Source organism: Furipterus horrens, unplaced genomic scaffold, assembly GCF_987537825.1.
Source record: "Furipterus horrens unplaced genomic scaffold, mFurHor1.1.pri manual_scaffold_1, whole genome shotgun sequence".
Lineage (NCBI taxonomy): Eukaryota > Metazoa > Chordata > Mammalia > Chiroptera > Furipteridae > Furipterus > Furipterus horrens.
In genome coordinates, this window is record NW_028327171.1 from 8,498,869 (window position 1) to 8,524,683 (window position 25,815).

At 52.2% G+C, this 25,815-nt stretch overlaps 1 protein-coding gene across 5 annotated transcripts; it reads right to left on the bottom strand.

Moving 5' to 3' along the window:
* Positions 1 to 662: 662 nt before the first annotated feature.
* Positions 663 to 23,990, bottom strand: WDR4 (WDR4 tRNA N7-guanosine methyltransferase non-catalytic subunit). Of its 5 annotated transcripts, none has more exons than XM_090271983.1 (12): positions 23,841 to 23,990; positions 22,151 to 22,216; positions 20,879 to 21,022; positions 16,817 to 16,973; positions 16,027 to 16,139; positions 13,709 to 13,769; positions 12,871 to 12,969; positions 11,269 to 11,333; positions 10,325 to 10,508; positions 9,396 to 9,465; positions 7,985 to 8,142; positions 663 to 1,606 (listed from the first exon to the last, which is right to left on the bottom strand). In XM_090271983.1, the coding sequence occupies exons 1-12, from the start codon at positions 23,927 to 23,929 to the stop codon at positions 1,595 to 1,597; spliced, it is 1,218 nt and encodes a 405-aa protein (XP_090128109.1). In that variant the 5' UTR covers positions 23,930 to 23,990; the 3' UTR covers positions 663 to 1,594. The 5 variants fall into 5 exon arrangements, with proteins under 5 accessions (XP_090128109.1, XP_090128100.1, XP_090128112.1 ...); XM_090271974.1 differs by lacking the exon at positions 663 to 1,606 and adding an exon at positions 4,749 to 5,094; XM_090271986.1 differs by lacking the exon at positions 663 to 1,606 and adding an exon at positions 4,749 to 5,094 and having other exon boundaries at positions 23,958 to 23,976.
* Between the last annotated feature and the right edge of the window lie 1,825 nt (positions 23,991 to 25,815).

Below are 25,815 nucleotides of genomic sequence, written 5' to 3' on the forward strand. Positions count from 1 at the left end.
ATTCCTCTGAGGATCCTCGGGTTCTTATGCAGGCAGAGCTCAGGGACACTGTGAGCTCAGCTCTGGACACCGCAGTGAGTGGAGCAAGGGAGTCGTAACCTTTGTGCTGGTGGAGGGTCTTGCCTTCCATGTGTAAAAAACACAGTATCTGATCAACAGCAACTGAAAAGTTTATTTTTAATTTTTAACACATCCGTGAACTAAAACAAGGTACGCCTGCAGAGGGGCGGTTTACTTCCTTCGCCACTGTCATACTCTGGTGGCTCTCGTAGCCACACTGCTCACACTGCTGGTGCCTGTGGGAGCGGAGAGGTGGGGCACTCATGCCTCAGTCTCTTCATCGGGTCAGACACTGGCTCTGGTACCAAGGCATAAATTGGGCTGGCCAAAAAGTTTGCTTCATTTTTTCCATACAGTGGCTCTAATAGTGCTTAGTCATCTTCAACTTCATTCGAAACAATTGTGTTAGATTGTGTTGTGACAGCTGTCATGTCGGCATGCATTAAAACCTTATCGAATTGGGTGAATTTTTGTGCAGCCATTTTAATACTGAAGATGGAAGAAGAGACACAACATTTTCAGGCTATTATGCTCCATTATTTCAAGAAAGGTAAAAATGCACCTGAAATGCAAGAAAATATTTATGCAGTGTATGGAGATGCTGTGGCTGATTGAACGCGTCAAAAGTGGTTTGCAAAGTTTCTTGGTACTATTGACATTTTGGCCAAATAATTCTTCTCTGTGGGGCTGTCTTATGCATTGGAAGATGTTTAGCAGCACCCCTGGCCTCTACCCACCAGAAGTCAATAGCGGGAGATAGTCAACTTACTCAAAATATCCAAATCAAAAGTTATAGATGGAAATGAAAAATGTGTCTTTTATTTTAAGGAAGAAACCGAATGAACTTTTTGACTAACCCAACAGATTTCATCAGGTCAAAAATGTGTGCGTCAGGGGGTTGCAAACAATGTGAATATACTTAAATGCCACTGAAGCGTATGCTTAAAAATGGTTAAAATTGTAAATTTTATGTGGTGCATATTTTACCACTCTTTTTAAAATATCCCTCATTTCCCATTTTCTTGGGTATTTTTATCATGGGTATTGAATTTTGAAAAGACTGGTATCCAGAGATAACTGCGTGCATTTCTTCCTTAGATGTACTCACACACACTTTCCTTATTTTCCAACACCTGGAACACTTCACGGCACTGGGACCATCTGCTCTTTGAAGTTGGACAGAATGCCCCGTGAACACGTGGCCCTGGGGTTTCTGGGTGGTTCCTTGGTGACTTTGTCTGACAGCACGTTCTGGTCTTGAACATACTGCTGTCCCCACTCAACCGCAAGTAAGGAGCGGCTTTCCAACAAATGCCAGACAGAGAACAGTCTCTCACTTACTTCCATCTGTGGTGGTGGCTTCAGGGATCTTTTGAATATATTTAACTTTGTCCAAGTTCAAAGCAGGTTTCCCACCAGGGATCAGCCGCAGAGGGGACTTGCCTGTGCAGGGCTGTCAAGCCTGGCTGGCCCTGGGAAGTTTAACCGGGCTCCGGCAGCAGGCGGCAGACCTGCTCTCTCTGCTCCTGGAGTCCTAGTAAGAAAGCTGGAGAATTGGGGCAAATGATCACATGGCCTCAAGTCAAGGGCAATGTCTGCCATGTGTGCTTTGCGGAACAAGCCACTGGGGCCAAAAGGTATGAGGCAGCAGGTTTGCGATGTCCTAAAAGCCACTCCTCTGTCTTTCATCAGAATATTTCATAACAGGAGCGGCTGCCCCAAGCCAGGTGATTTATGATGGTTGGCCCACAGCCCCCCGATTTCTGGTCCTATGAGCCAGTCACCTTCAAGGACACTGTCAGTGCACAGGACCTCTTCCCTTCTGTCCTCATTCCTGCCCGTCCTGCCCCGCAGGATCCCCGCCAGGCTCTCCTCTCCCCAAACATCTTCCCTCTCCCCCCAGACCGGCAAATCCAGCCCAAAGGAGCCGAGAGAAAACCACTTTAGTATTCTGGTTCTTTCATTTGTGATGAAATTGGAACCAGTGAAACAATATCCAGCGCCCAGCCTGTAATTTCCTGCTTCAAAAGGGGCAGATCTCACTGTGAATCCTACCGTGCCCTTGGCTTCCATTTCACAGGTAAAAAGCCAGGCTTGGGGAATAAAAAAAACTCAATGGCTTTTCACGTGGAAACCGCAGGCTTCCCGCTCGGTCGCTTCCTACCAGCCTCCGGTCTCCGCCCATGTCAGGTGTGCCCATTTCCATCCCTAGTCCCACACTTCTGTCTCCCCTTCATAAACAGACCATTTCAAAGGTGGGGAGGGTGCAGAAAAACCTTTCTGAACACAATACCCAGAGACAGTCAACAAAAAATGAATGAATCTGACTACAGAAAAGTCTGAATTAAAAAGGAAGTATTTTTAAAAGCTAAGAGTCAAACTGGAAAAAATGTGCAATTAATATATCAAATGAAGAGCTAGAAAGATCACCTTCAAATCAGCCCCCCCCCAAAAAAAAAGAGAAAAAACAAAACCCACAGAACAACTGGGCAAAGGAGACTCGACAGGTCAGAGAATTGACACAACAGCTCATTTATTACAAGAAAAACATATACTCAAACTGCAAAACAAGGGCTTCTGCTTCGGACCATGGCAGACATGGTCCAGAGCCGTTAAGTAGGAGAGATGGTAAACCAAGGCAGGGAGGAGAGGGGAAGACAGGTCTCAGCCACTAACTCAGCAGTCCTGAGCTTGGTCCGATAATACTGCCAACATCACAGGAAACACTATGTTAGCACAGGAGGAGGGGAGCCCCTGAAATTCTATGTGCCGTTTCCACTATCTCGGAAGGAAAGCCTTTGAAATTGTGCGTTCACCCCAAGGCCTGGAAAAGGGAAGAGGAGGGGACCCACAGCACCCAAAGAAAAAGCCCATAAAACAGCTTGGGTTCATTGCCTGCCTCTGGTCACTATCTGTCTTACCTGGCTTACAGGGGAGTCCCTAATGCTTACAGAAAGAGCCCATAAATAACTGGGTCACTGCCTCAACTTTAATTAACTGCCTCCTGCTGCCTATCTGTTTTACCACCAGATGAACAAATGGAGCCTGGAGCAAGATAAGGATGCAGGCTAGCAGACCCCCACATACACTGAAGTTTGGGTCGTCAGCCCCCTCCCCTCCAACGCCAAAAGCTGACACAAGCTTTATCCATCGATCAATATGTAACTTCTTCCTCATTCTTCACCCCCATCCCATGAACTACATAAGCCTTTGGCCACCCTCGCCTTGCTTTGCCCTGAACCTAAGCTTTGCACCCCGACCTTAGCTAGGCCCGTTCCCTTCCACGAGGACATATCACCAATAAACCCTGCCTGCACGCTAACAGACTTGCTGACCTGTCATTCTTTACCGCCTTGGCAAGAAGAACCAGGGTTTCTCACGTTAACATAACTGGCGCCGAAGCCCGGGATGCTGACTGGGATCCCACCCTTTGCCTCCTCCCATAAAAGAATCACCCTCCACCATAAGAAAGGCACACTCGCTCGGGAACCTGTGCCTGGAAGCAACCCTGACTGCAGCCGGGGGAGGACGAGCCCAGACGGAGCCTGGCCACCCTAGGTGAGACAGACACTGGAGCCCAGAGGCCGAGGCAGCTCGAATCGGGGGGCAGGGAGCCCGAAAAGGGGAACTACATAGAACAGCTCATGAGTAACTTTATATAAATTATGTGTTGAGACACTGTTTTTGCTGTATTGGATTAAATGACCTATATTCTCAATGTTGTTTCGCCTGCTTTTAAAGGACTTTTCAAAGCAACTACTGGAACACTTCCAACTACCTATGTGGCTCAGACTGTATTTCCACTGAAATCCAATGATTTGGGGATTTTTAAAACTTTATTTGTATTGTTTACACTATTATAGATGTCCCCGTTCCTCCTACCCTTTCCCCACTTCCCTCAGGCCGTCACCGTACTATTGTGTGTCTATGAGACGTGGGGATTTTTTAAAAAGGCACACTGTCTACAAATAGCCCACTTTACACACATATGTTAAAAGGGGTGAAAAAAAAGAAGTGTCATGCTAACACTCATCCAAAGAAAGCTGGAGTTAACAGACACTGATCAGTTCGTTCCCCGATAGCACGTCATTCCTAAGTGTATACACGCCCAGTATCAGCATATTTAAATCTACGGAGCCAAACCGGTAGGACAGTGGATAATTACACCAAACCACAACTACAGTTAGACATTGAAGTACTGTTTTCAGTAATTAATAGATGTGCACAAAGATTAGGAAGACAGTAGTGTTCAAGCTGATATGACTGACATTATACCGACTTAACCTAACCCACGTTTACAGAACAGTCCTCCGCCAACAACTCAAAACACACATTCTGTTCAAGGGCACGTGAAGTAACCCGGATTTTGTGGAGCGTAAAACAAAGCTCAGTACATTTAAAAGGAATAAGATCAATGGATATCCTGAGACCACAATGGAATTAAAACCAGAAACCGCCCTGGCCGGGTAGCTCAGCTGACTGGAGCATCAACCGGGGCACCAAAAGTTGAGGGTCTGATTCTGAGTCAGGGCACATACCCAGAATGCAGGTCTGATGCCCGGTCAGGGCCCGTGTGAGGCAGCCGACTGCTGTCTCTCTCTCACATCAATGTTTCTCTCTCTCTCCTCCCCCACTCCTCTCTCTCTAAAAATCAATAAAGAAATCCTCAGGTGAGGATTTAAAAAAAAAAAAGAAACAGAAACCAATAATGAAAAAAATCTGAAAAAAAATCAAATGTCTAGACATCAAACCACACATCCCAATAACCCAGAGATCAAACAAATCACAAGGGGAATTACAAACGGAAGTACACGTCAACATACACCGGGTCCAAGTAAATGGTGCTGCAGGACAGAATCTACAGTGTTCCACGTTTACATCAGAAAGCTCTTCCAAGGCGGTCGGTCACTGTCTATTGGGAGACCTCAGCTCCTTGCCACGCTGACCTCTTTCTTCACAGGCTGCTTGAATGTCCTCATGACCTTATGGCTGGCATCCCCCAAAGCAGGTCATCCACATTGTTTTTAAGGTGACCTTGTCAAGAATAAGGTCAAGTTTAAGTCTGGAGGACAGGTGGACAGCTTCCCACATTAACAGCCCACGCTCCCAAGTTTGTGTCTTTGCAGAATTCAACATCCTCACCTCAAATGCTGAGCATGAGAACGCACCAAGTTTTACGTTCTGTGGTGGGGTTAGAATTAACAAGGACGGGCAGTATCATCCAAGCTAAACATAACTACGAGCCAGCCATTCCACTGCTAAATATACACGGGACAGAAATGTTTACATATGTGCCAAAAGACAAGGACCAGAATGTTCATTGCAGCCTGTCTGGAAATTATTCAAATGCTCTTGACAGGAGAATGGATACATTGTGGTATTTCCACATATGGGAATACTATGTAGCAATGAGAACGAAACATTTACAACCAGTGCAACAACCTACATGAATCTCATCCAAAAGGTTGAGCCAAAGCAAATTGATCTGTTAAATCAGCCTAGCCTTCACTGGGGAAGAGGGAAAGGGAGTGTAAAAGACTGGAAGGAACTTGGGGGACCTCTCAGCTGTTGGTAAATGTCCTGTTTCTGGTGGGGACTCACACAGGTGTCCCGATGGTGAAATTTCAGTTTGCGCATTCCAGGTGCACTTTCCAAGTGTCCACTACACTTAAATCAAAGTGAAAAAGAACTAGAACACTTAGAATTAAGAAATATGATATAGCCAATTTTTTTTAAATCAATAAATGAGTTGGAACAAAGCCCAAGGGATCTCCCTATATAGAAACCAAAGAGGATCAACAAAAGGAGAAAAATGAATTTAGGGGTGTGTAAGAAAACCAAGTCCTCAGCTCCCACAGTAGGGCAAGAGGCAAAACTGATGAATCAAGAAACCACTTTGCAAAGATGGTGGTGGACCTGCTCTTTTCAAAAAGCCAAGGTCAGGGAAGGAAGGGGGACGCTGCCATTCCAGGTGAAGGGTTGACTTATAAAACCCTTTAAATACAACATGTGGTCATCATGAGTCTCGGTTTACCAACTGGAAAAGGAATTCCTAGGACAACTGGGGACATGTAAGGAAGGACTTATTTACCAGCCATGGTCTCCCCAAGAATATGGCTCATGTCACCTGAGATTCATCAGAGCCTTTAACAGAACAAGGACTAATCCCAGGGGCACAGACAGGGTTTCAGAACCAAGAAGGAAGCCATCCTGTCTCTGGGGCCATGAAGCTAGAGCCCCAAAAAGTCGCTGTCATGACAGCACACAGCCCAGCAGGAAGGACACCACAGCAGAGAGGGTGCTGTGCCCCCTTCTCCCCCCCCCCCCCTCACCAGCTGCCTGGCTCTCTCTGGCCACACCCACCGGGAGCCTGCAGTCCTGGTACCTGTGTGGGCGAATGGAGACTGGCTCCCACAAATTTTATTTATGGACACAGCAATTGGAATTGTGTATGATTCTCACAGATCATGAAGTATTATCTTTCTTTTAATTGTTTTACAACCATTTAAAACTGAAAACCATTCTTAGCTCACAGGCCATACAAAACCAGGCAGCAGACAGGATTTGGTCTGCACACCAGTTTGCTGACTGGTCCTTAAGACACAACACCAACAAGACCAAACCTAAATGTCTCTTAAAAGCAAGAATTCCGAAGCAGATTATTGATGAGAACACTCCCTGGGCCCAACGCAGTGCTGAGTGAGGCCCCTCATAGCCCGGGCAACCCACTCCATCCCGCGAGACCCCCATTCCACCCCGGCACCCCGCTCCCCAAGCACCCCCTGTGCTCCTGAACTAGTTTTGCCCTGACCCCTGGCTTGGGGCTGGTCCCATGGGAAGCGATCCTGCAACAGCAGTTTTCAGATCAATGTTGAAAAGTAAAACCAGGCACTTAGGAAAAACACAAAGCAGTCCAACCTTTGATACACAGAACAGATTTGTTCCCAGGTAGCCCGTGAATCCCCACACCAACGTTTTTCTTCAAATCAGAAAGTGACTGTTCAGTCACAGACAGTACACTCATCAAGGATGGTTTTGCTCAATATATTTTGAAATTAGTTCCATGTGCTGCTGCTAAACATTTCGAGAAGCTGCAAAAAGCCCTCATCTTCATTGACTGGTGAACAGAAGAATCCAGCTGACACCTCCGCCCTTTGTGACATGAGCCCAAGTCCAACCAGAACAGTAAAGACACGCGGCATCGACCACCTCCCTCCCCGTGGAACCACATTTCCGGCCTGGCTCTCATCCTGAACCAAGTCCACTACCTGCCGGCATAGCCGCCAAGCGCTCGCGTCTGCCGCTGAGCAGGAGCCCACGCCAGGGCCGAGGGAGGCGCGGGGCCCTTCATCCTGCTGCGGTTGCAATGGCCCCACGTGGCAAGTGGCCGCAGGGGCGGACAGGACAGCACACCCCCCAGAAGGACCCGCCAACAGGAGCCAAAGGAAAGCCCCCGTCACACCAGTGTCAAACCGTTTGCTCACGGCGTCCCCCAGGGAAGTGCCCCGGCATGGGCGGCATTATGGAAGGAGAACCAACAAGCGCAGCAGACGCAGGCTTGTGTCTCCTCCAGCGCGAAGGCCAAGTGCTTCTGGGCCCCGAGCTGCTCACCTGCAGCATCTCCAGTTAAGCGAACACGCTGTTTGGCTTCCCAGTAACCAGGAGAGTGTGCAAGACACCTTCAGCAGAGCCTCTGCTCAGTGACAATGTTCTGGAGCCCAGGACACCATCTAGTTATTAGGCCGGCCTCGGTGTCTGGGAGGCTGCATGAGCCTCACTGCCACCAAGCATAACAGGCGGTGACGTCCCCCGTTTTCTTTGAGGGCAAGGAGGGGATGAGTAAAATCTACTCTGCTTCTCGAGGCTGGGAGAGCCGTCCCCATGACTAGGACAAGCAACTCCAGGACACCTCCCCGGACTTCACCTTCTTGGTCTCCCCGTCGGGCCCAGGGGGTGGGCTCTTATGTCGTTTCTTCCACAGCTGCTGCTGCAGCCTCTCTTCTTTCTTCTTTAGGTAGGTGGTCATGTTGTCAAAGGTGGTCTTGTACAGACTGCTAAAGCCGTCATTCACACCCGCAGAGCCTGCGCAGGAGGAACAAGAACAGGTGCCAGGGGGGACAGTGACTCAGGATGCCACCTCTCGTGGCACGATCTGGTGGGCCTGCGAGGCCCGCCTCCTGCAGCAGGGAATTAACCCCGTGACCACCCAGAGTTCTCTGTGGACTTCTGGCGCCTTCTCCAAGATGGTCCCCTCGGGGCCCTCCTCCTGGTAGTCCTATCAGCTGGACCTCAGACTCGCTTCTAACATGCTTCCACCATGGGTCCCCGACAGTCCTGCTGCAGATCCACCTTGCCAGTGTGGCCCAAGCAAACACCAACAGCACTAGAGGGGACAGAGCCCTGTCACTGCCCCAGCCCTTCAACCCTAAGAGGAAGGAAGAACGGACCTGAGCCCTGGGACACAGAGCCAGCGCGTCTCCCCGCGAACGCTTTGCGTGGAGAACACTACGCATGAACGTTCAGACCTCTGCTCCCACAGACTGTGAATTCACGTCAGGCTCTCTCCAGAGCTCCCGGGCACCTGACTGCCTCTGCAAGATGTCTTCTGAGCATTGCTTTTGTCACAGAAATGAAGGCACCTGAATTCCAGGGCCGGGCTACAAAACTCCCCTTCAGACGCTGTTGCTTTTAAGTCTCTGCCCAAGAGAAGCGTGAGCTCTGTGACGAAGGGTCGCCTTCTACCAGAGCAGGCCGAGCGGGGTCCCATCGGTTTAACACCCTCCAACAGGACACCGACGGGGCCAAACTCAGTGCCTGCCGTGGGCCCGAGGAGCCGACACCACGCCACCCTCACCGACCGCAGCAGCTCACGAGAGTGACCTGCCACCACTCTGCCCCCTTCCCTCGGCCTGGCGTCCTGAGGACCCTCAGCAACCCCAGGGATTAGCCTCCCTCCCCACCTCCCGTCAGGAAAACTGTCGCTCAGTGCCACCTGCAGGGGACTTTGCCTGGCTCCCACTCCATCTGGGGGCCACACCAGGTACTGGCCTTGCCTTGGGGACTTCAAACACCCAGCCCTGAAGGCAGAAAGGCAGAATGCTGCTCCGGCTGACCCTCAGTTCACACGCAGCTCACCTGTCCTGACGCAGTCACACCGAGTCACACCTAGCATTTCTGCCCGGGTGTGGGTTACCTGTTTGGGGCCCTAACAGGGACACATGCACACCCCATACAGCCTAAGCTCTCACAGCTCCCAACTGGGCGCCATGTTCTAGAATCTGCTTCTGTCCACGACCACGTTGGGTGTCACCCTGAAGCACCAGCCGTGCCCTCACCTTCCAGCATGGCCCAGTTTCCACGAAGGTGGCCGCTGACTTTCTTCACCGCGGCATTTTCAGCAACAGTCTGGGAGGCAAAGGCAGTGCCTGCATCAGAAGGTGCTGCTGGCACAGTCACGGGCAGAGCTGCAGGGCCCACCCTGTGGGGCCCCGGGAGAGATGCCATAATCTTCACATTAAGACCAGGCGAAGCCAGCTCACCAAACACAGCAGCCGCCACATCTCATCAGGATAAAAACCCACGACCTGAGGGCTGCTGGCGTTTCGTGTACTGGCTTGTCTTGTGGGGCTTTACCTACAAAGCCTGGCAGACCTGACAGGCACCAGCCGGTAACATTCTGGTCACTGCCACTTTTCAGATAAAACTACCTGGGGTAGTTCAGGGGCTTCTGCAGAGCACTCAGCCAAGTGAACATCAGTAAAGGAGGCGCAAGTCTGCAATGGTCTCCGGTGGGTTTCGCCCGACTGTTCCCCACAGCAGTCCTGCGAGATGCGGGACAGGAAGGCGCACACATCCCCACTTTTTGGATGGGCGGAGCCAACTCAGAAGGTGCAGGGTTTGCTCAGCCCACGTGCCTTCCTCCAAACCTGGGGGCACCTCTAACCAGTGGGACCAGTGCCCCAGGCGCAAAGCCAGGCTAAGCAGCAAACATTAAGGACACACACCAAATATCACCTTTCTGCTAGAAAGACCAGTGTGACCAGGACAGGCACAGAAAAAATATACCAGATGGTGACCCCCCAGAAGTCCACTGCAGGCTTCATGACACTGGACAAGCTGGCCAGGTGTCCCAGCGCCCTTCTCTCAGGTCACAAGCCCTACGGCCCACCCCCAGCACCAAGGTATGATCAAGCTGAAAGGTAGACAGCTGTGGCCCTACCCCCAGCCCAGGCTCAGCGGAAAGCAGGGTCCCAGCACAACTCACCTGCCACCGGCCGGCCACAGGCCTGCAGAGCACCAGCGGGGCTTCCTGGCAGTCCTGCAGCACCCACAGCCCCTGGCTCTCCTCGAAAGCAACGTCCCACACTCGGTGCTGGAGAGCCAGCTGCTGTGTGAACACCAGCCGCTGTCGGGGGGCATCCAGCTGGAAGATGTAGACCACAGGAACACTTCCCACGAGAAAGAGGAGGAGCGTTACGACCCCCGCAGCCCAGCACCGACAGCAGCGCGGCTCTCGGCCCAGGCGCACCCGTGCGGAGGGCGCGCCCCATGCCAACATCTTGGCGACCCTGAGCTCAAAGCACCAGCTGAGCGCTCCCAGTGCCCTGAGCCACAGACCGTGGGGTACGAGGCGTCCAAGTCATCAAGTCCTGGGGTGACGCGCCAGGCAGCAAGTGCAAGCAATACGGGACAAAAGGGGAAGCAGAGAGAGAGGCCGTCCCGCCTGCAGGGCAGCAGACAGACAGAACACTCCCCGCCAGCACCTGTACCCTCTCTGAACCTGCGTCCTTTTCTAACACAAGCTAAGACGCGCTCCCGAGACTTGTGCTGAGGACTAGCGAGGAGTGAGCACAAGAAGATGCTCAGGAGGAAATAGCTGAAAGGCACATGCTACCTACACCCACTCATGAGCCACTGGCCCTCAGATGGGACTGACTGAGGCAGAGCCTACCACCACGCACCCTTAGGTGGGATTCGATCACACAAAGACCAGTCAGAGGCCTCGCTGTCCGTTAAACCAGGGGGTTTAAGGAGCGTGTAAAAGAACACGCCTGAGGGACCCCCGCACCCACAGGCCACGGCAGCCTCAGGAAGGCAGACCCCTGCAGGGAGCCGTGGTACCAATACACGGTCTAACCCCCCACGTTGGGAGAACAATCTGTGTATCCCCCCCTTACCGGCCTGGGGGACCGGGAGCAGTGAGCTTACCAGTCACACAGCAACGCCACACAGCTGTCCCGGCTCCAGTAAGTGATCCTGGACACAGCAAACCTCTGAAAGGAAAGCGGCAGCTTCACCGCACGTCAGGGACCCAGCGCCGACTGTCCCGGGCCCACGGAGCGCACGCTGCGAGGCAGCGCTGGGGCCTCCCGCCCACCACTGGCCGCCAGGCCCACGGGAACGCCCACACGCCAGGGCGCACGGCACAAGCCTCTCCGTGGCTCTGGCACAAGCCTCTCCGTGGCTCTGGCACTCTCTCTGGGCTGCGCGATGTCTCTAAAGCCAGCAGACTTGGTCAAGAAGCAGGGACACAAGGGAACAGAGAACACGAGGAGAAGAGAAGAGGACTGTTCGGCTCAGACACAGCAGGGGTGAAACGCTGGGTGTCGGTCAGCAGAAGTGGAGAGGAAAGGGCCTGGCCCCCGCCCAGCGCAGGCAGCGCAGGCAGCGCAGGCGGCCTGAGCGGCACGGCTGCCGCACGCGGGCTCCTGCAGGCCGGGTGCTCCGGACGGGTCAGAAGCCTGGTCGTCCTCAGCCCTCTCCACCACCACTGCCCCCACTCTCAGGAAGGACCCGCATCGGCCTGACTGCCGGAGCATCGGGGTGAGTGAGGGCACAGAGATGAGCAGTTAGCAGAGCAGACCAGGCCTCTCGTTGCCACAGCCTCCATGACTGCAGAAGCCCAAGCAGGAGGGACCCACAGCGCAACCAGAGCAGCTAGAGCCACTGCCCAGGCAGCCCTGCAGGCGCTTGACTGGGGGTCCCTGCGTCTTTGAGGCCCTGTGAGAACAGAGCCCAGAGACTGGTCTCAGAGCAGAGCGCGGACACGGGAAGCCAAGCCGAGGACCAGAGACAAGCCCTTCACCTGGGCCCTGTCAGACACAAGGGAGCAGAGTTCCTGCGGGCTGGCAGGGTGCCACGTGGGGCCTGCAGGGGAGAGTGCGTGATGTCCCCGGGGACAAGCAGAGGGCACCCCGCTCTGCAGGCCTGAAGAGACATGACAGCAGACCCCTCCTCCCCTCCCCACCAGGCCCAGGGGGGCGCTGGGAAGCTGGCAGGGCCATCTGCAGTGATCAACCCAGACCCTGGCTGCACAGAACTAGCTCAGGAGCATCAGAGCTGGGCACCCACGAACATAGAATCCTGGGGACCACGCAAGGCAGCCTATATCTTTCCCCCTGAAAATCTCCTTGGCAACCGAAGGCCCAGGTGACCTGACCTGGGGGTCATGAGACTAATCCATGACAGACAGCAGAGAATGATGAGTGGGTACTCAGCCTGCTGCCTGGCTGATAAACCCACAGCTGAGCTCGCTGCTCCAACTCCACTATTTTTTCCATTTCCAAGAGGATTAGAGGCCTTTCCATAAATCAGTTGTTCAGATGCAAGCAAGGTAAGATATAAATTATTTCCCACTTATTGAATAGCTGCCTTCAGAATTTGAAATACATGACTTCCCCCAAGCTGGAAGAATTCCAGCTGTACTAACAGCAAAGGAATGTTTCCAACATAAAACATTTTTTTCACAAGAGCTGAGTGACTGGAGAGGTGCCCTGCCAGCCCCCACAAACCAGTGACAAACTCAGTTACCTTGTCGCTCCAGGGACCCGCCGGCCCCTGCAGGCTGGTCAGGTGACAGCAGTGCAGCTCGCGCCCACGTCTGTACTCCCAGAGCCTCAGGGTGCAGTCCTGCACACAAGGATGGGTCAGGGCACCTCTCGGGCATGGCATTCCCCACAAGCATGCAGGCTTCCACCAGGTCGTGGGGGTGATAACTCTGGGACGACCAGAGCACACCCTTCCCAGCCAGCAGCTCTGTGCTCTAAAAAGCTCATGCAAGTCATGAGGAAAAAGAGGTGACCCCACACAAAATGGGCAAAGGACACACAACCACCTGATGTCACATGCCAGGCTGTATTCAGGCCAGGTACGCACACAAGCAAACGCATGCACACACATGTATGCACACACAGGCACATCAATGGTCAGGCATTTGCACAAGGAGAAACATGCAGGGCTACTGCATGCGTCAGCAGCAGTGGTGACAGAACCCAGGTCCCTCTAAGATTCAGAAAAGGGTTCCTCTATCAGCTCTGAACTGAGATCAGGGTGTTATTACAGATGCAACAACAGCCCTAAGAATGCCTCCCTGCGCACCCACTCTAGCTCTATGCACACACAGATGGGTACACGCATGCACACGGACCCCTGAGTATACGCGTACTCACAGGCAAGGAGCAAGGCCTGGCCAGCTCTAAAATTCAGAAAGCAAGCCCCACCTAGTGGACAGTCACCAGCAAAAAAGGAACACACAGACTTCCCAACCACAACTGGGAACAGAAGATAAGCTCTTGGCCCCAGGCATGGCTCCTGCTTGGTCCCCACAGAGAGGAACCCGGAGGGGCATGAGCAGGAGTGGCCCACTTACCCCTGACGAGGACAAAAGCAGCTCAGGGTGGTCGGGCACCACGAAGATGCGGCTCACGAACCTGCAGCGTGAAGAGGGGCAGAGTGAGCGAGCGGGTCTCCAGTGCTGCTCTGACAGCCACACGTTCCTGTCCCCTCAGAGAGGAGCCTCCTGCCCCCAGACCCGACCCCAACAGAAACTGAGACGAGAGCATGTGTGGCCCCATGGGGAGCACGCCGGCCGTGGCATTCCCAGGCCCCAGAAACACAACAGCCCCCACGAAGGGTGACCCCCAGGCCTAGATGCGGTCCCAGCCACACCTGCCAGAAAGACCCAGCGCGCTGCTCCCAGCAGCCCCGAGACTCTCGCTGAAGGACCTGCTGTCAGGCCACCAGGGGTGAGACATGGAAGACAGTGGGGGACGGAGGAGTGGCAATGCTGCCCAGAGGCCAGAACCAGACCAGCTGTCCCTTGGCCCGAGGAATCACCTCTCCCCAGACACCAGCTTAGGCTGGGGAGCAGGAAGTCAGCCTCTAGTCCCTGCGAGGGGAACACAATTGGGTCGCTAAGGCATGGGCTCTGGGACCCCATGAAGGGGCCTCGTGGTCCCAGCCCTGGCAGCGGTCCCCGCCTGGCCACCTTCAGGAAGGCTCTAGTCTCGGGAGCACAACTGAAAAAGGGAAAGCACACGCAGCAGGATCAATGCAGCTGGAGTCCACCGTGATGGCTCAGGGTGTGAGTCACCTCAGACCCAACAGGAAAGAAGCGGGAACCAGTTCCCACAGGTTTTAAAGGAGGTTCTCAAAAATCACTGATGAGTCATTACTCATTCCCTGAAGCACCTACTGGACACCTGCTACTTGCCAGGCGCTGTGCTGAGGGCCGGAGACAGCAACAGACGAGAGTGACAGAGGCCCCAAAGTGGGGACCGGAGAGACAGGCCAGAGACAGGAGGGTGTCAGCAGGGGGCTCTGCACAGCACCAGGGTCATCTTCAAGTTGTTATTAGTGACCATGTCAACAAACTAGATACAGATGTTATCCTTTATACTGTGCTCTTACTTCACTTAAATACCCAAGATACGATCCCTTCTATCTACAGCCACGTTAATAATGAGCCTTTTCTGCACCCTTTTTCATATTAAGTCTTTGAAATCAGGGGTTCTGCATGAAGGGCACATCTTGCTTCAGACTGAGCAGCCATGGCTCCTGGGTTCTTGCTCCTCAACTGGGCAGCACAGGCTAAAAAGCACAGGGGGACGGGGGAGCCCCTCTGCAGGGCTGAGGCAGCCTTCCTGAGACAGCAGGCGGCAGGGAGCTGGGGAAGCGAAGCACTAGGTGCGGGGCTGTGAGGAAGAGGGCCTGTCAGTGGAATCAGCCCGTGCACAGGCGCCGAGCTGGAGGTGTGCCGGTGAGGTCCAGCACAGCAAAGACCCCAGCGAAGCACAGCAACGGGCAAGGGCAGGGGGGCTTGCAGGCCATAAGAACTCCAGGTGCTGAACGCTGGGGAACGGAAGAAAAGCCAAAATAAGCTGTCATGATGTACACACTCGGTGACCATCAACCTTTCTATAGGTCAATTTGTACAATCCATTCAAAATCAAGGAAGCAGGAGCGATCTCAGGATTGAACAACATCCCTCCAATGTCACAAATAACGTATCTGAAATGTCAGCCAATCAAACCATTTCTCTTCTGTGTGTTGTAATTAGCCCTCGGCCCGAGACGAGAGTAATGCCTCCCTTAAGAGTATCAAAATGCAACTGCAGAAAGAGCTCACTCGCAGAAGTCAGAGATCACAAAGCAACAACTGTCTGGGTTCAGGGGCTTTTTGATTCTTGGACAGGTAAAATTACTAAAGTACGTTCCTGGATCCCAACACACCCACCTAGTGACTGCTGACCACTGCCAGTGTCTATATGGAGAAAGTGGGGTGTTCTAGAACAAGCCCCCGGCCACCGCAGGTGGCGGGTAACAGACTAGAAGCAGCAGCTCCGAGTGGAGGCCTCTCGGCTGTACCCACACAGCCCCTGCAGGCAGACAGCGAGCTCCATCCAGGGTGGCCGTGCACTGGGTCTGAGACCCCAGCACCAATGAGAAAATGCTCCCTGACACACGTGACGCAGGAGATCCTGGAGGTCACGTGGTAATATGGCCTGGCCAGCTGAGCACGCTCACCTTGCCCGGAAGCTGCACGAAGGAGGGTCTCCTCCTCCCTCAGGGCTCCCAAGCTCATGCCAGCATCCCCACCTGGCCACCAGCTTCCCAAACGAAGAGCCCACTCCGTGCTTTAAACCCGAGCTCCGTCCCGGGAGGCTGGAGGGGCAGGAGGGAGACTCACTCGGTATGTCCCAGGCAGAAGGCCTCGATGTTATGAGGAGCCAGGGCCCAGCTCACCCGGATCTTCTCGTCCCGGTCAGCGGTGAGGACGTAGCGGTCGTCAGGACTCACAGCCTGTGTGCGGGGGTGACAAAGGACAGATCCACTCATGGGACAGCCAGCATCACTTCCCCCTATCCCTCAGTCCCCCTTGTCTCCAGCCCCTCCATTCCTCATCTGCACAGACTACCTCTCAACGCAATTCATCATCACTGCCACCTACGCCTTCCTGCCTCCAGCACCCAAGTCCCTTTCCTCTCCTTGCTATTTCACATGGCCCCGTGTCCAGCAGCCGGTCACCAGGCCCTGACTTCCCCATTATGCTTGTGTGTCCTGGTGAGAACCCGCCCCAGCTCCACCACCCACGGCTGCAGCCCGGCCCTCACTGGGCCTCTCGGTGCCTCCGGTGGGACAACTCCTGGCTCAGCGGTTGAGAGGACACCAAGGTGATGCCCATGAAGCATGAAGGACAAACCCTGACCTCCTGACTGTGCCTGCTCTTCTCACGCCCCTACCCTCGTCATTGTGACCTGGGCCACCCTCACATCAAGACCACGCAGCCCCTCCTCACTCGCCCTGCTGCCAGCTTCACATTCCTGGATTCCATTCCTGCTGCTCACAAATATGCAGAGGGCGGTCCCTGCTACTGGGGAAACCAACGCCCTCCCACCCAGACACTCGGTGCAGACCCTCCACCCCAGCCCCACCGGAGTCTGACCACAGCGGAGTTAATAAGCACTTTGCCCACATACCACATCCAGCAGCATCGACAGGTGCCCAAGTTCCAGTTTGCCGCCTCCGTGTGGCTCTAGCACTGAAAAGGAGTAAACGTCCCCAGACTTGTCTGCCACCAAAACCTTCTCCTCGGAAGCTGTGAACGTCAGGGCTGTGCACCTCCTCACCACGGTCCTAGGAGGCCAGAGAGATGCCCAAGGTTGGCTGACACAGGCTGACACAGGCTGACACAGGTGGTGCGAGATCCTGCAACAGACCTGCAGGCCGTGCGTTCTGGCGGCAGCGCCAGCTCCCTGGCTTGTGGAACTCCAGATGTTAGCCGGAAATGGACAGTGAAGCCTAAAGAAAGTACTCCCCCAACACACCATCGAAACAGGACCCTGAGCTTCTCAGGAGCAGAGGGACAAAAGGACAGACAGAGCCCGAGGACCGCAGGAGACACGATACATAAATATGGTGGAAAAAATGACAACAGAGAGACAACCTGGCTCAGGGCAGGACTCATCCAGCTTCTCCCAGTTTTCAATTTCAACAGTGGCCTGTGCTCACTCTAACGGGCGGACTGAGCAGCTGTGACAGCCAAGCCACAGTGCTCCGAGGAGCAGCTGGGATGGTCCTCCGGGGGTGCTGGGCTTGGATTCCAAGGAGCTCGCCCGCCCCAGGGGGAATCCGACCCTTCATTGTACCCCACGCACGGCATCCAGCGTCCCTTTGTCCTGCGCCAGGTGGGGGCTTTCAGCTGCCCAGGGTCAATCCGGCCTGGCCAGGTTCCAGGATGCAGCCCAGCTCTAGAGTGGGTTTGGGGGGTTGGGTCTGGAGAAGTAAAGCAGCAGAAGGGAGGGGGAAAGGCCAAATCACAGGATAGGACGGGACAGCTGGGTGCCCCAGGGGAAGGCAAGGCCCGCAGCAACCTTCAGCCTGTCCAAGGTCTCGGCACTACCCCTCCCTTCAGGGAGTGACTGGGTTCACAGCCCAGTGTGTCCTCAGGCCCCAGGGCCACCCTGCCCCCTCCCCCCCACCAGCATTCTGTGAGTGAGCAGGACACTCCTGGTGCAGCCAAGCCCTGAATCACCCCCATGCCCACCACCTCCAGAACGCCACCCTGTTCAAGGCTGAGCAGGAGGCGGCCTCGCTGCCCGCCAGGCCTGCTGGGCCTCACAGCCACCAAGCTCCCCCACACCGCACGTTCCGGCAGCCACTCTCCCTGTCACTAGAGCCCTGCGGGTACAACAAACCCAGGTCTGATTTCTAGGGGCTCTGCCTTTTCCACAGGCTTTTATTATTTTAATACAGGCATTTTATATAAAATGGTATGATTTCGTAAGAGTTCTCATTAATAAAGGCACAAAAACAGAAAACACCATTTCATCCCAGTGTCCTTGTTTCGATTCAAAAATCCTTGGTTTTCTGGCCTTGGTTCCGGGCCTGAAGTCTCAGTGACCTGTCCACTTCACAGGTTCTCTGCCCTCAGTCACTCTAAACTGCTCCCTTGAAAAGAATCACTGCTACTCACAATTTCCTCCCCAGCTTTTCCTCAAAATCCTCCAAGGTGAAGTCTTAAAGCAGCCGCAGGAACCAAGTGCCCGCTGGAGAGCTGCAAATCACCACAGGGAACCAGAGAACTTGTCCTCAACTCCCTGACCTCAGCCACCACCCCTCAGACACAGCATCAGGTCAGGTCCTGCCGAGGGCCGTACCGTTATGCCAGCACAGAAAACACAGACCTCCAGCAGCTACAGACCACAGGCCTTTGAAAAAGTTAGCCTTGATGCAAGTGCCCAAAAAAGGCTGGCCTGGCCTCCACGGCCCTAAGCAGCTCTCATTTACATGCTGTGCTGTGAAAGGCCAAGGCCATGTAAAAGTAACTGGTGTGGACAGGCCCCTCTACGACAAATGGGAACCTGGTTCCCTAATACATAATCAAATGAGAAGGAAACAGCCCAGTGGGAGAGCAAAGCTCACACCCGAGAAGCCGGCACACAGACACTAGTTCTTAAGGATAAAATTCATTCTCCCTCGCTGACAATTAGGTGTACAGGACACCAATTTCCTTCTATCAGCTCTCTGAAGTCGTCAGGTTTGAACCACCCTGTGCTGTCCAGGCCAGGAAAGGCACCATACGCCCTGGGAGGTGGAAGGCAGAGAGCTCCTTGGGAAGGCAATCTGGGATTCTCTCCCTACATTACAAATGCACCTGTATTTTGACCTAGCAACTCATTTTTCGAACTTCTCCCACAGATAAATGTGACTTATTATGTTTGGGGACACAAAGAGACCAAGGGCACGGGCCGAGAGAGACAACCGTATGAAAAGGCAGCAAGAGGACAGCCATCTACCAGTCAAGGACAAAGGTCTCAGGGCAAACCAGCCTGCCGAAAACTTGGTCTCAGAAGCCCAGCTCTGGAACTGTGTGAAAGAAGTGTGTCTGTTTGTTATGCTGTGGTATTTGTCACAGAGACTCAAGCAGACGAAGACAGCTAACCATCATCTGTCATCGCGGTCACCGGCTTGCTTCTCACTGGCTTGCTTTCTGTGTTCACATCCCTCCCTCCTCCCCACAGGTAGTGGAAGCAGCTCAAAACCAAGGCCAAGTGCAAGGATCCTGTGGGAGAAGCTCAGCATCAGAACCCACAAAGCGCATTGTAGTATTTACTCCAAATGCTGAAAACACTTATCTTCCATACTCTAAATATTAGCAACTGTTTAAGCTATTTTGGCAAGAAGATGCTGCCTAACAGGCCACAGCAGTCAGCTAAAGAAAGCAATTCACTATTGACTGTAATCCACACACAAGGAAACATACTTTAAAGTTATTCTTCTACTGGGAAACTCTTAACTGTGGGGAGAGAACTAGAGAGTGGAGGTAGAGGGAGATATATACTTCCTTGAATATCCTTCTGTTTCATTTCTTTGCCTATTGAAGCTTACAGATTATGAGCATCTATTGCGTGATATATAAAAACATATATAAGATAAAAATAAAGTGATGTTACTGAACTTGATTTTTAACCTGAATGGAATATGGGGCACAACGGGCATTCCTTGCTTGTAATGTCACCTGGAATTAGGCTTTTTATTCTTCTCGTAGGAAATAAGATGAAATAAAGATCTAAAAAGCACAGCCGTCCCCAACACAAAAGGAAATTCCTTAACCCTGGTCACTTAGTAGTCCAGACATTATAACCTGCATGTATTTTCTCTGATAATCAAGGGACAGTAAACCACATAGCCTCTAGGGAAGAGAGAATGAGGGACTGACTGCTCCGTGTGGCTGTTTCCATCAGCATCACAAAACATCAGGAAAATGCCAGTCTTCGCGCTCTCAAGGGAACAGAGAACTTGCACACGGGAAACTGTCAGAGCCAACAGAAACTGACACCAGCCCAGCGTCATGTCCGCATCACCCACCTCCCTTCCTAGAACACGGCAGCGATGAAACAAGGAAGCTCTCGGGAAACAAGGCTTCACAAGACGGCAGCACTCCCTCCCTTTCGGAGACAGAGAGATCCGGAAGAGGAGTAAGTAAGGCTGAGGAACATTTACAGGCCGTGTGGGTAAGAGGCACTGCCTCGGCCCTGCAACACTGATGCTCTCGCCGAGTTCCTGCCATCCTCCCACATCAGCACTGACCCCTGCCGCCCCATCTGCTATCAAATACTTAAAAATAAGTTCTCGAGCCCCAAAACCTGCCGAGTTAAAGCACAGATGCCTTAACTTACACAAAACCCTGACACTTTCTGGGCTCATGCTGACCTTTCTTTCTGCCACCACAAGGCCAGAGAAACACTGCTGGGAAAGCAAGGTGGCACACTGGTGGGGCCACTGACTCTGCAGCCCCAGTGAGTGGGTTCGGGACCTGGCTGTGCCCGTCCAATCTGAGTGGGATCGGCTTCCAGACTCCCGGCCAGCAGATATGAATAAGAACAATGCTCTCCCCCTGACCCGTCACAGGCCCTGGGCAGACAACTGGCTCTATGTGTTAGTTGCATGTTATAACTGTTACTGTTACTACTGTTACTGGCATGCAAGTGTAAGCTGTGTGTTCAACATGGCAATTATTCAACGTTAGCATTTCATACCTGACACTCAGACACTGCCACGGTTTTGTACGGAAAAGAATCAGACGCTTACTGTCATCGGTTAAAGCAAAATAGCTTCCAGACTTGGAGAAGGTGGACGCCAGGATCATGTCACTCCCCTTCTCCACAGGCTGTCCGTCCTCCCTGAGAAAGAGAAGAGGAGAACGGTGAGGCTACACTCTTCCAGACCAGCCTCATTCATTTATAACGTGAGCAAAGGTGGAAAATGCCATGAGGTTCATGTACCTAGAGTATCAGACTGATTAAGGGGACATGGAGATTCAAACAGTTCTGATGTTTAAGGCGTAAAACCTGACTCTCTCAGTAAACACACCCAAATCCAAAGGGCTAAGCTGAAAGGACCTTCAGTGACTACATGGCCCACTCCTCGTGGACGTGAACTAATTCAAGACTAGAGGCAGGGCCCTGACTGGTGTGGCTCAGTGGCTTGAACGTCGTCCCACAAACCGAAGGGTCACCAGTTCAATTTTCAGTCATGGCCCATACCTCGGTCGGAGGCATGTGAGAGGCAAACTATCAATGTTTCTCTCCCGTTTCCCCTCCCTTCCCCATCCTTAAAAATAAAATCTTAAAAAAACAGTAAAAAAATAAAAGACTGGAGGCAGGGCTTAAAACAATGAAAAAACAAAAAACTAAGCCACAAGACCAATTCTACTAAAGAAAGTCACCATATAAAATCATCACACTCTGCTTTTCTTACTTTTCAATTAGCTAAAGTTAATTTCATACAATTGCCCTCAATGCACTTGAAACTGATTGCATTACAGTATTCCCTTACTTATCGTGGTTATTACGTTCTAGACAACCCCCCCCTCGCGAAGTAGGAACCTTACATTTATTCTACACTCTTAAACCTACGTAACTTACGTAACAACATACGTATACAGTACTGCAAAATCCTGCAATATAGCAAAAAATCTGCGATAAGTAATTAAATATGTTTTTAAATCCCGCGATACAGTGAGGCCGTGATAAGTGAACCACAATATAGAGACAGACTACTGTATTTCCAGATGCCAATAAAATCATTACTGATAGAAACTGATTAAAAGTATTTTGAAAAGTCCTAATATTTTTAACGCCTAATTTGAAAAGTAGTTCCACAGTTCTTCCCTGAGGTGATTTATCCGCACAGCAAGGTAAAGAGAAATGAAGAATTCAGGGAGAAGAAGAAAATCTCCTTCTTAGGCTATCAGGTCCCATTATTCAAACCACAAGTCAAGCTCTAAAAAGACTTCCCCATCAACTCACCCTTTACATTCCTGTGACTTCTTTTCTGCGGTACTGCAATCATATGTGAAGAGGCTGTCGTCAACACTAAAGAAAAATAACAAAGATTTTTAAAGGAACATTTGTTAATAAAAATGCTCATTTTTTTTTCCGTCCCTGGAACAGAAAAATATTTTAAAAGCCTTAGCCACAACAGGCAACTGTCTAGTCTAGGTAAGCTACTTCAGGAACCAGTCATGGAGCTTTATCTGCCTAATGTCTATTTAGATTTGCCATACACACTGGCATGGTTCTGTACACAAATCAGTTTAGTAAAATAAGCGAGAACAGAAACTCAACAGGAAGTAACATACTATTCTTTCAGGCACTGGGACAAAATGGTTAAATTTAATGAAATTGTGTTCTGATACTGCTTTCAAGTGAGGAGTTTGTTTTGTTTTGTTTTTGTACCCAAATTTAAAACAACCATTTCTTGTTTAGGAAAAATGTCTCATCTACCCAAAAAATCTTCCATGATTGCCAAACACTGACCAGTCCAGGAGCCAACCATCTTTCCCATCAGACCCTAAGCTCTCTATGGTTTACCCCACCCTCACCTCCAGTGCCTGCAACGGGGAAGGCATCTTGTACAGATCTATAGCCTTTAAAGAGATGGCACTTCCAACTCTTTTTGCATGGAGCCCCGAAGCATAGAAAAGTAGTCCTCCAAGTCAGAAACTGTGCCGGCCACGATTGAAACAAGGAGATGAATGTCTCCCTGTGGCCTGTGTTAGATACTGGCAACCTCTAAAGCAAAGAAAGCTGGGGTACAAGACAGGCTTGTGAGTAAATTTTTTGGTGAAACCTTCATTTAACATCGAGGTGGATTTCTGAAACCAACCACTGAATACTGACCACTGGATAGTGCATTTGTTAGACCCAGCGTCCGTTTCAAGTATGAGAAAACCCTGGGAAAAGAAACAAGCGGCAGAAACTGACCGCTACTAATACCCATGAGGCTCCTAAGTCAACACTATTAGAACAGCAAACACTTCCTAATTTAAAAATCCCGGGCATTGCGTGCACGATAAGGAAGGAGCGTTAAATTAGGGAAAGCAAAAGCAGCAATGTGTCAAGGACCACCAGGGAGTTGAGCGCTGCGGGCTCTGCATCCTCGAGTAAGGAGCTGTAGCATAAGACCCTCGACTCCTGAAGATCAAGCAAGGCGGGCGTCGACGGATGCTGGGGAGTATGAAGAAGCAGGCCCCAACGCAAGACAAGGGAAGCGAGAGGGAGTGCGCCCCGAATAGTAAACGCCTGCAAGCAGGCAGGCCAGGGGCCGCCTTCCTCCCTACGTACGGGTCTGGCGGGCGTGCCCGGGACTCCAAGTTGGCCCCAGCAGGGCCCTCATCACCCCACGTAACCGGGCGCTGCCTAGACTTCGCAGATCCCTGCAGAGACCGCCGCAGACCTGGAACCGAGGGGGCGGGGCCCTACGCAAGGGAAAGGGGTGCGCTCGGAGCGGTTCTTGGGAGAAGGACTGAAAGGACTGACACTCCACGGCGCAGGCATGCGGCCGGGCGAGGGGGCAGCGGAGGCCCCGAAGGCATGGGCGGGACACCGCGGAGAACCCCAGCACTGGCGCAGCCCCGGCGGCAAAGGGGAATTGGGGCCTCCAGGCCCGACATGCGCCCGCTGCCTCGGTTCCCTGCAGCAAGCCCAGCCCCTTCACCTGCTCGCTGTGGTAGTGGCCAGGAACCGGCTGCCTCCCCGCACCACCAGCGCCTGCCCGCATAGCGCCAGCCCCGCAGAACTGGCCATGAGAGCCGATCGTCGCGCCACTACCCACGTGCGCAGCCCAGGGACTCTTCCTGACAGCGCCGGAAAGTGACGTCACGCGCCGACGCCTCGAGGTGACGTACGCTCGATCCGCCGCCGCGGAAGCTGCGGCCCGGGGCATGCGCAGAAGGTTCTCACTCTTCAGTAACTCCGGTCTGGGTTTGTCGCTGATCAAATTTGTTGGCGTGAACTACACGCCACACGTGATAACGCTGCTTAATGTTGGTCTTTTCCTCCAAAACGAGTGAGGACGGTTCGGGATCTTTCCCGTGCTGCAGCCGGACCACTTGGTGCGCCCAGTACCTGCTAGGTTCTCAGTAAATACTTCAAGAAATGAGAGGGTTTGAGTGCAGATCCAGGCCCAGGACACGGTGTCGGTGCGCGTGTCTGAGGTGGGCTCGGAGCTGAGGTCGCCGGAAGTGAGCCCTCGTAACCTGTGCGCTGCGCTACGACAAGCCAGAGGCGCCCCACGTGCTAGTTTTCAACGCAAGGTACGGTTCAATCAATATTTGCTAAGTAAAGGCGACAATTAATTGACTGTTGCTTACAGAGTGGCATCGCCAGGCACCAAGTGAACAGATAATTTCCCGGGACTCGTGATCCCCATATTCCACACTCTTCATCTACTCAAGTTTCTCTCCATTTCCGTGGCGTTTGCCATTACCCAAACCACAACGGACCTACTGCTGGTCTCCACATCCTCTCTGCTACCCAGAGATCCACTTTACACACTAGAGCCAGAGACGTATTTTTGGAACACAAATCCAATCGTTTCATCCCCCTGCTTAAACCAAAAGTGGTTTCTCGTTGCTCTCAAGATAAAGACCAAACCCTAATCATGCACTATGAAACACTAGGAACCTACACGTGGCCTGGCTCTGACCTACTGCAGCCTCCCTTCCTCCCTGTACACCAGCCATGACTGTCCCTCCAGGTCATTGGCACAATGTTCTTACTAACCTCCGGACCTTAGCTTTTCTGCCTGCCTGAAATGGTCTCCCCACCACCCCATATTTTTATGGTACCTAATTAATTCCAATCACCCAGTTTAACACCAGTTGAGGGATGGCTTCCCTGACATTCCATTATTTGCATTCACAGTACCATGATTATTTGTTTAATGTCTGTCACCAGACTACAAATACCATGAGGACAGGGACTGATACCTAATATTGCAGGTCACTGTTTCCCCAACTTGTACAATATCTGGCATGAAGTTAGTGCTCACTCAATGTTAGTAAATAAATGGAACAACTAATTGACTGTCTTAAAGGGGCAGCTTTTTTTTTTTACCTAAGAGGAAGGGATAATGATAGGCAGGAGGCTTACCAAAATCCTGTTTGAATCAAGGATGAATTTACACTCAAACTTAAAAGTAGCTGCTGCTGGCAAAGCAGAATGCTTAGAGGAAAGCTGGGCTTCCTTCAAGGCAATGAGGTAAAAGGGGCTTCTGTGGAGACAGATGGAAGAAAGCTTGTGTAACACAGAATGAGGGGCACAGAGGGTAAGGGGAGTGGTGGGGAAGAAGGGGCAGAAGCAAAGTGGGAGATTCACATATAGGTCATTGCAAGGGAGAGATTGCCAATGGAGGGTTGACACTGGGCGGTAACCACAGTGGAAGCGGTAAACTTCGGTGTTTCTGAAAGTAAATCTGCTATAAACATCACTTCTATTCAGCTAACCTAACTGGTACAGTGAAAGTCCATACTCATGGTCTGGGATATTTTTCAGGCATGCAGGGGAATTTCCACAGTTTCTGTTCTAGATGGGATAACAATTCCAAGACCACGGAAGTCCTAGAGGGGCCTGTCATCACCAGGCTCATGCACAAATGAAACTTCCTTTACAATCATGATTTAGATCTCATA

Coding starts and splice junctions, on each gene's coding strand:
- WDR4 (XM_090271974.1), bottom strand. CDS start 23,929: ATGGCCAGTTCTGCGGGGCTGGCGCTATGCGGGCAGGCGCTGGTGGTG. Junction 22,217..23,840: donor GCCACTACCACAGCGAGCAG/GTGAAGGGGCTG, acceptor ATTTTTCTTTAG/TGTTGACGACAGCCTCTTCA. Junction 21,023..22,150: donor AAGTCACAGGAATGTAAAGG/GTGAGTTGATGG, acceptor TCTCTTTCTCAG/GGAGGACGGACAGCCTGTGG.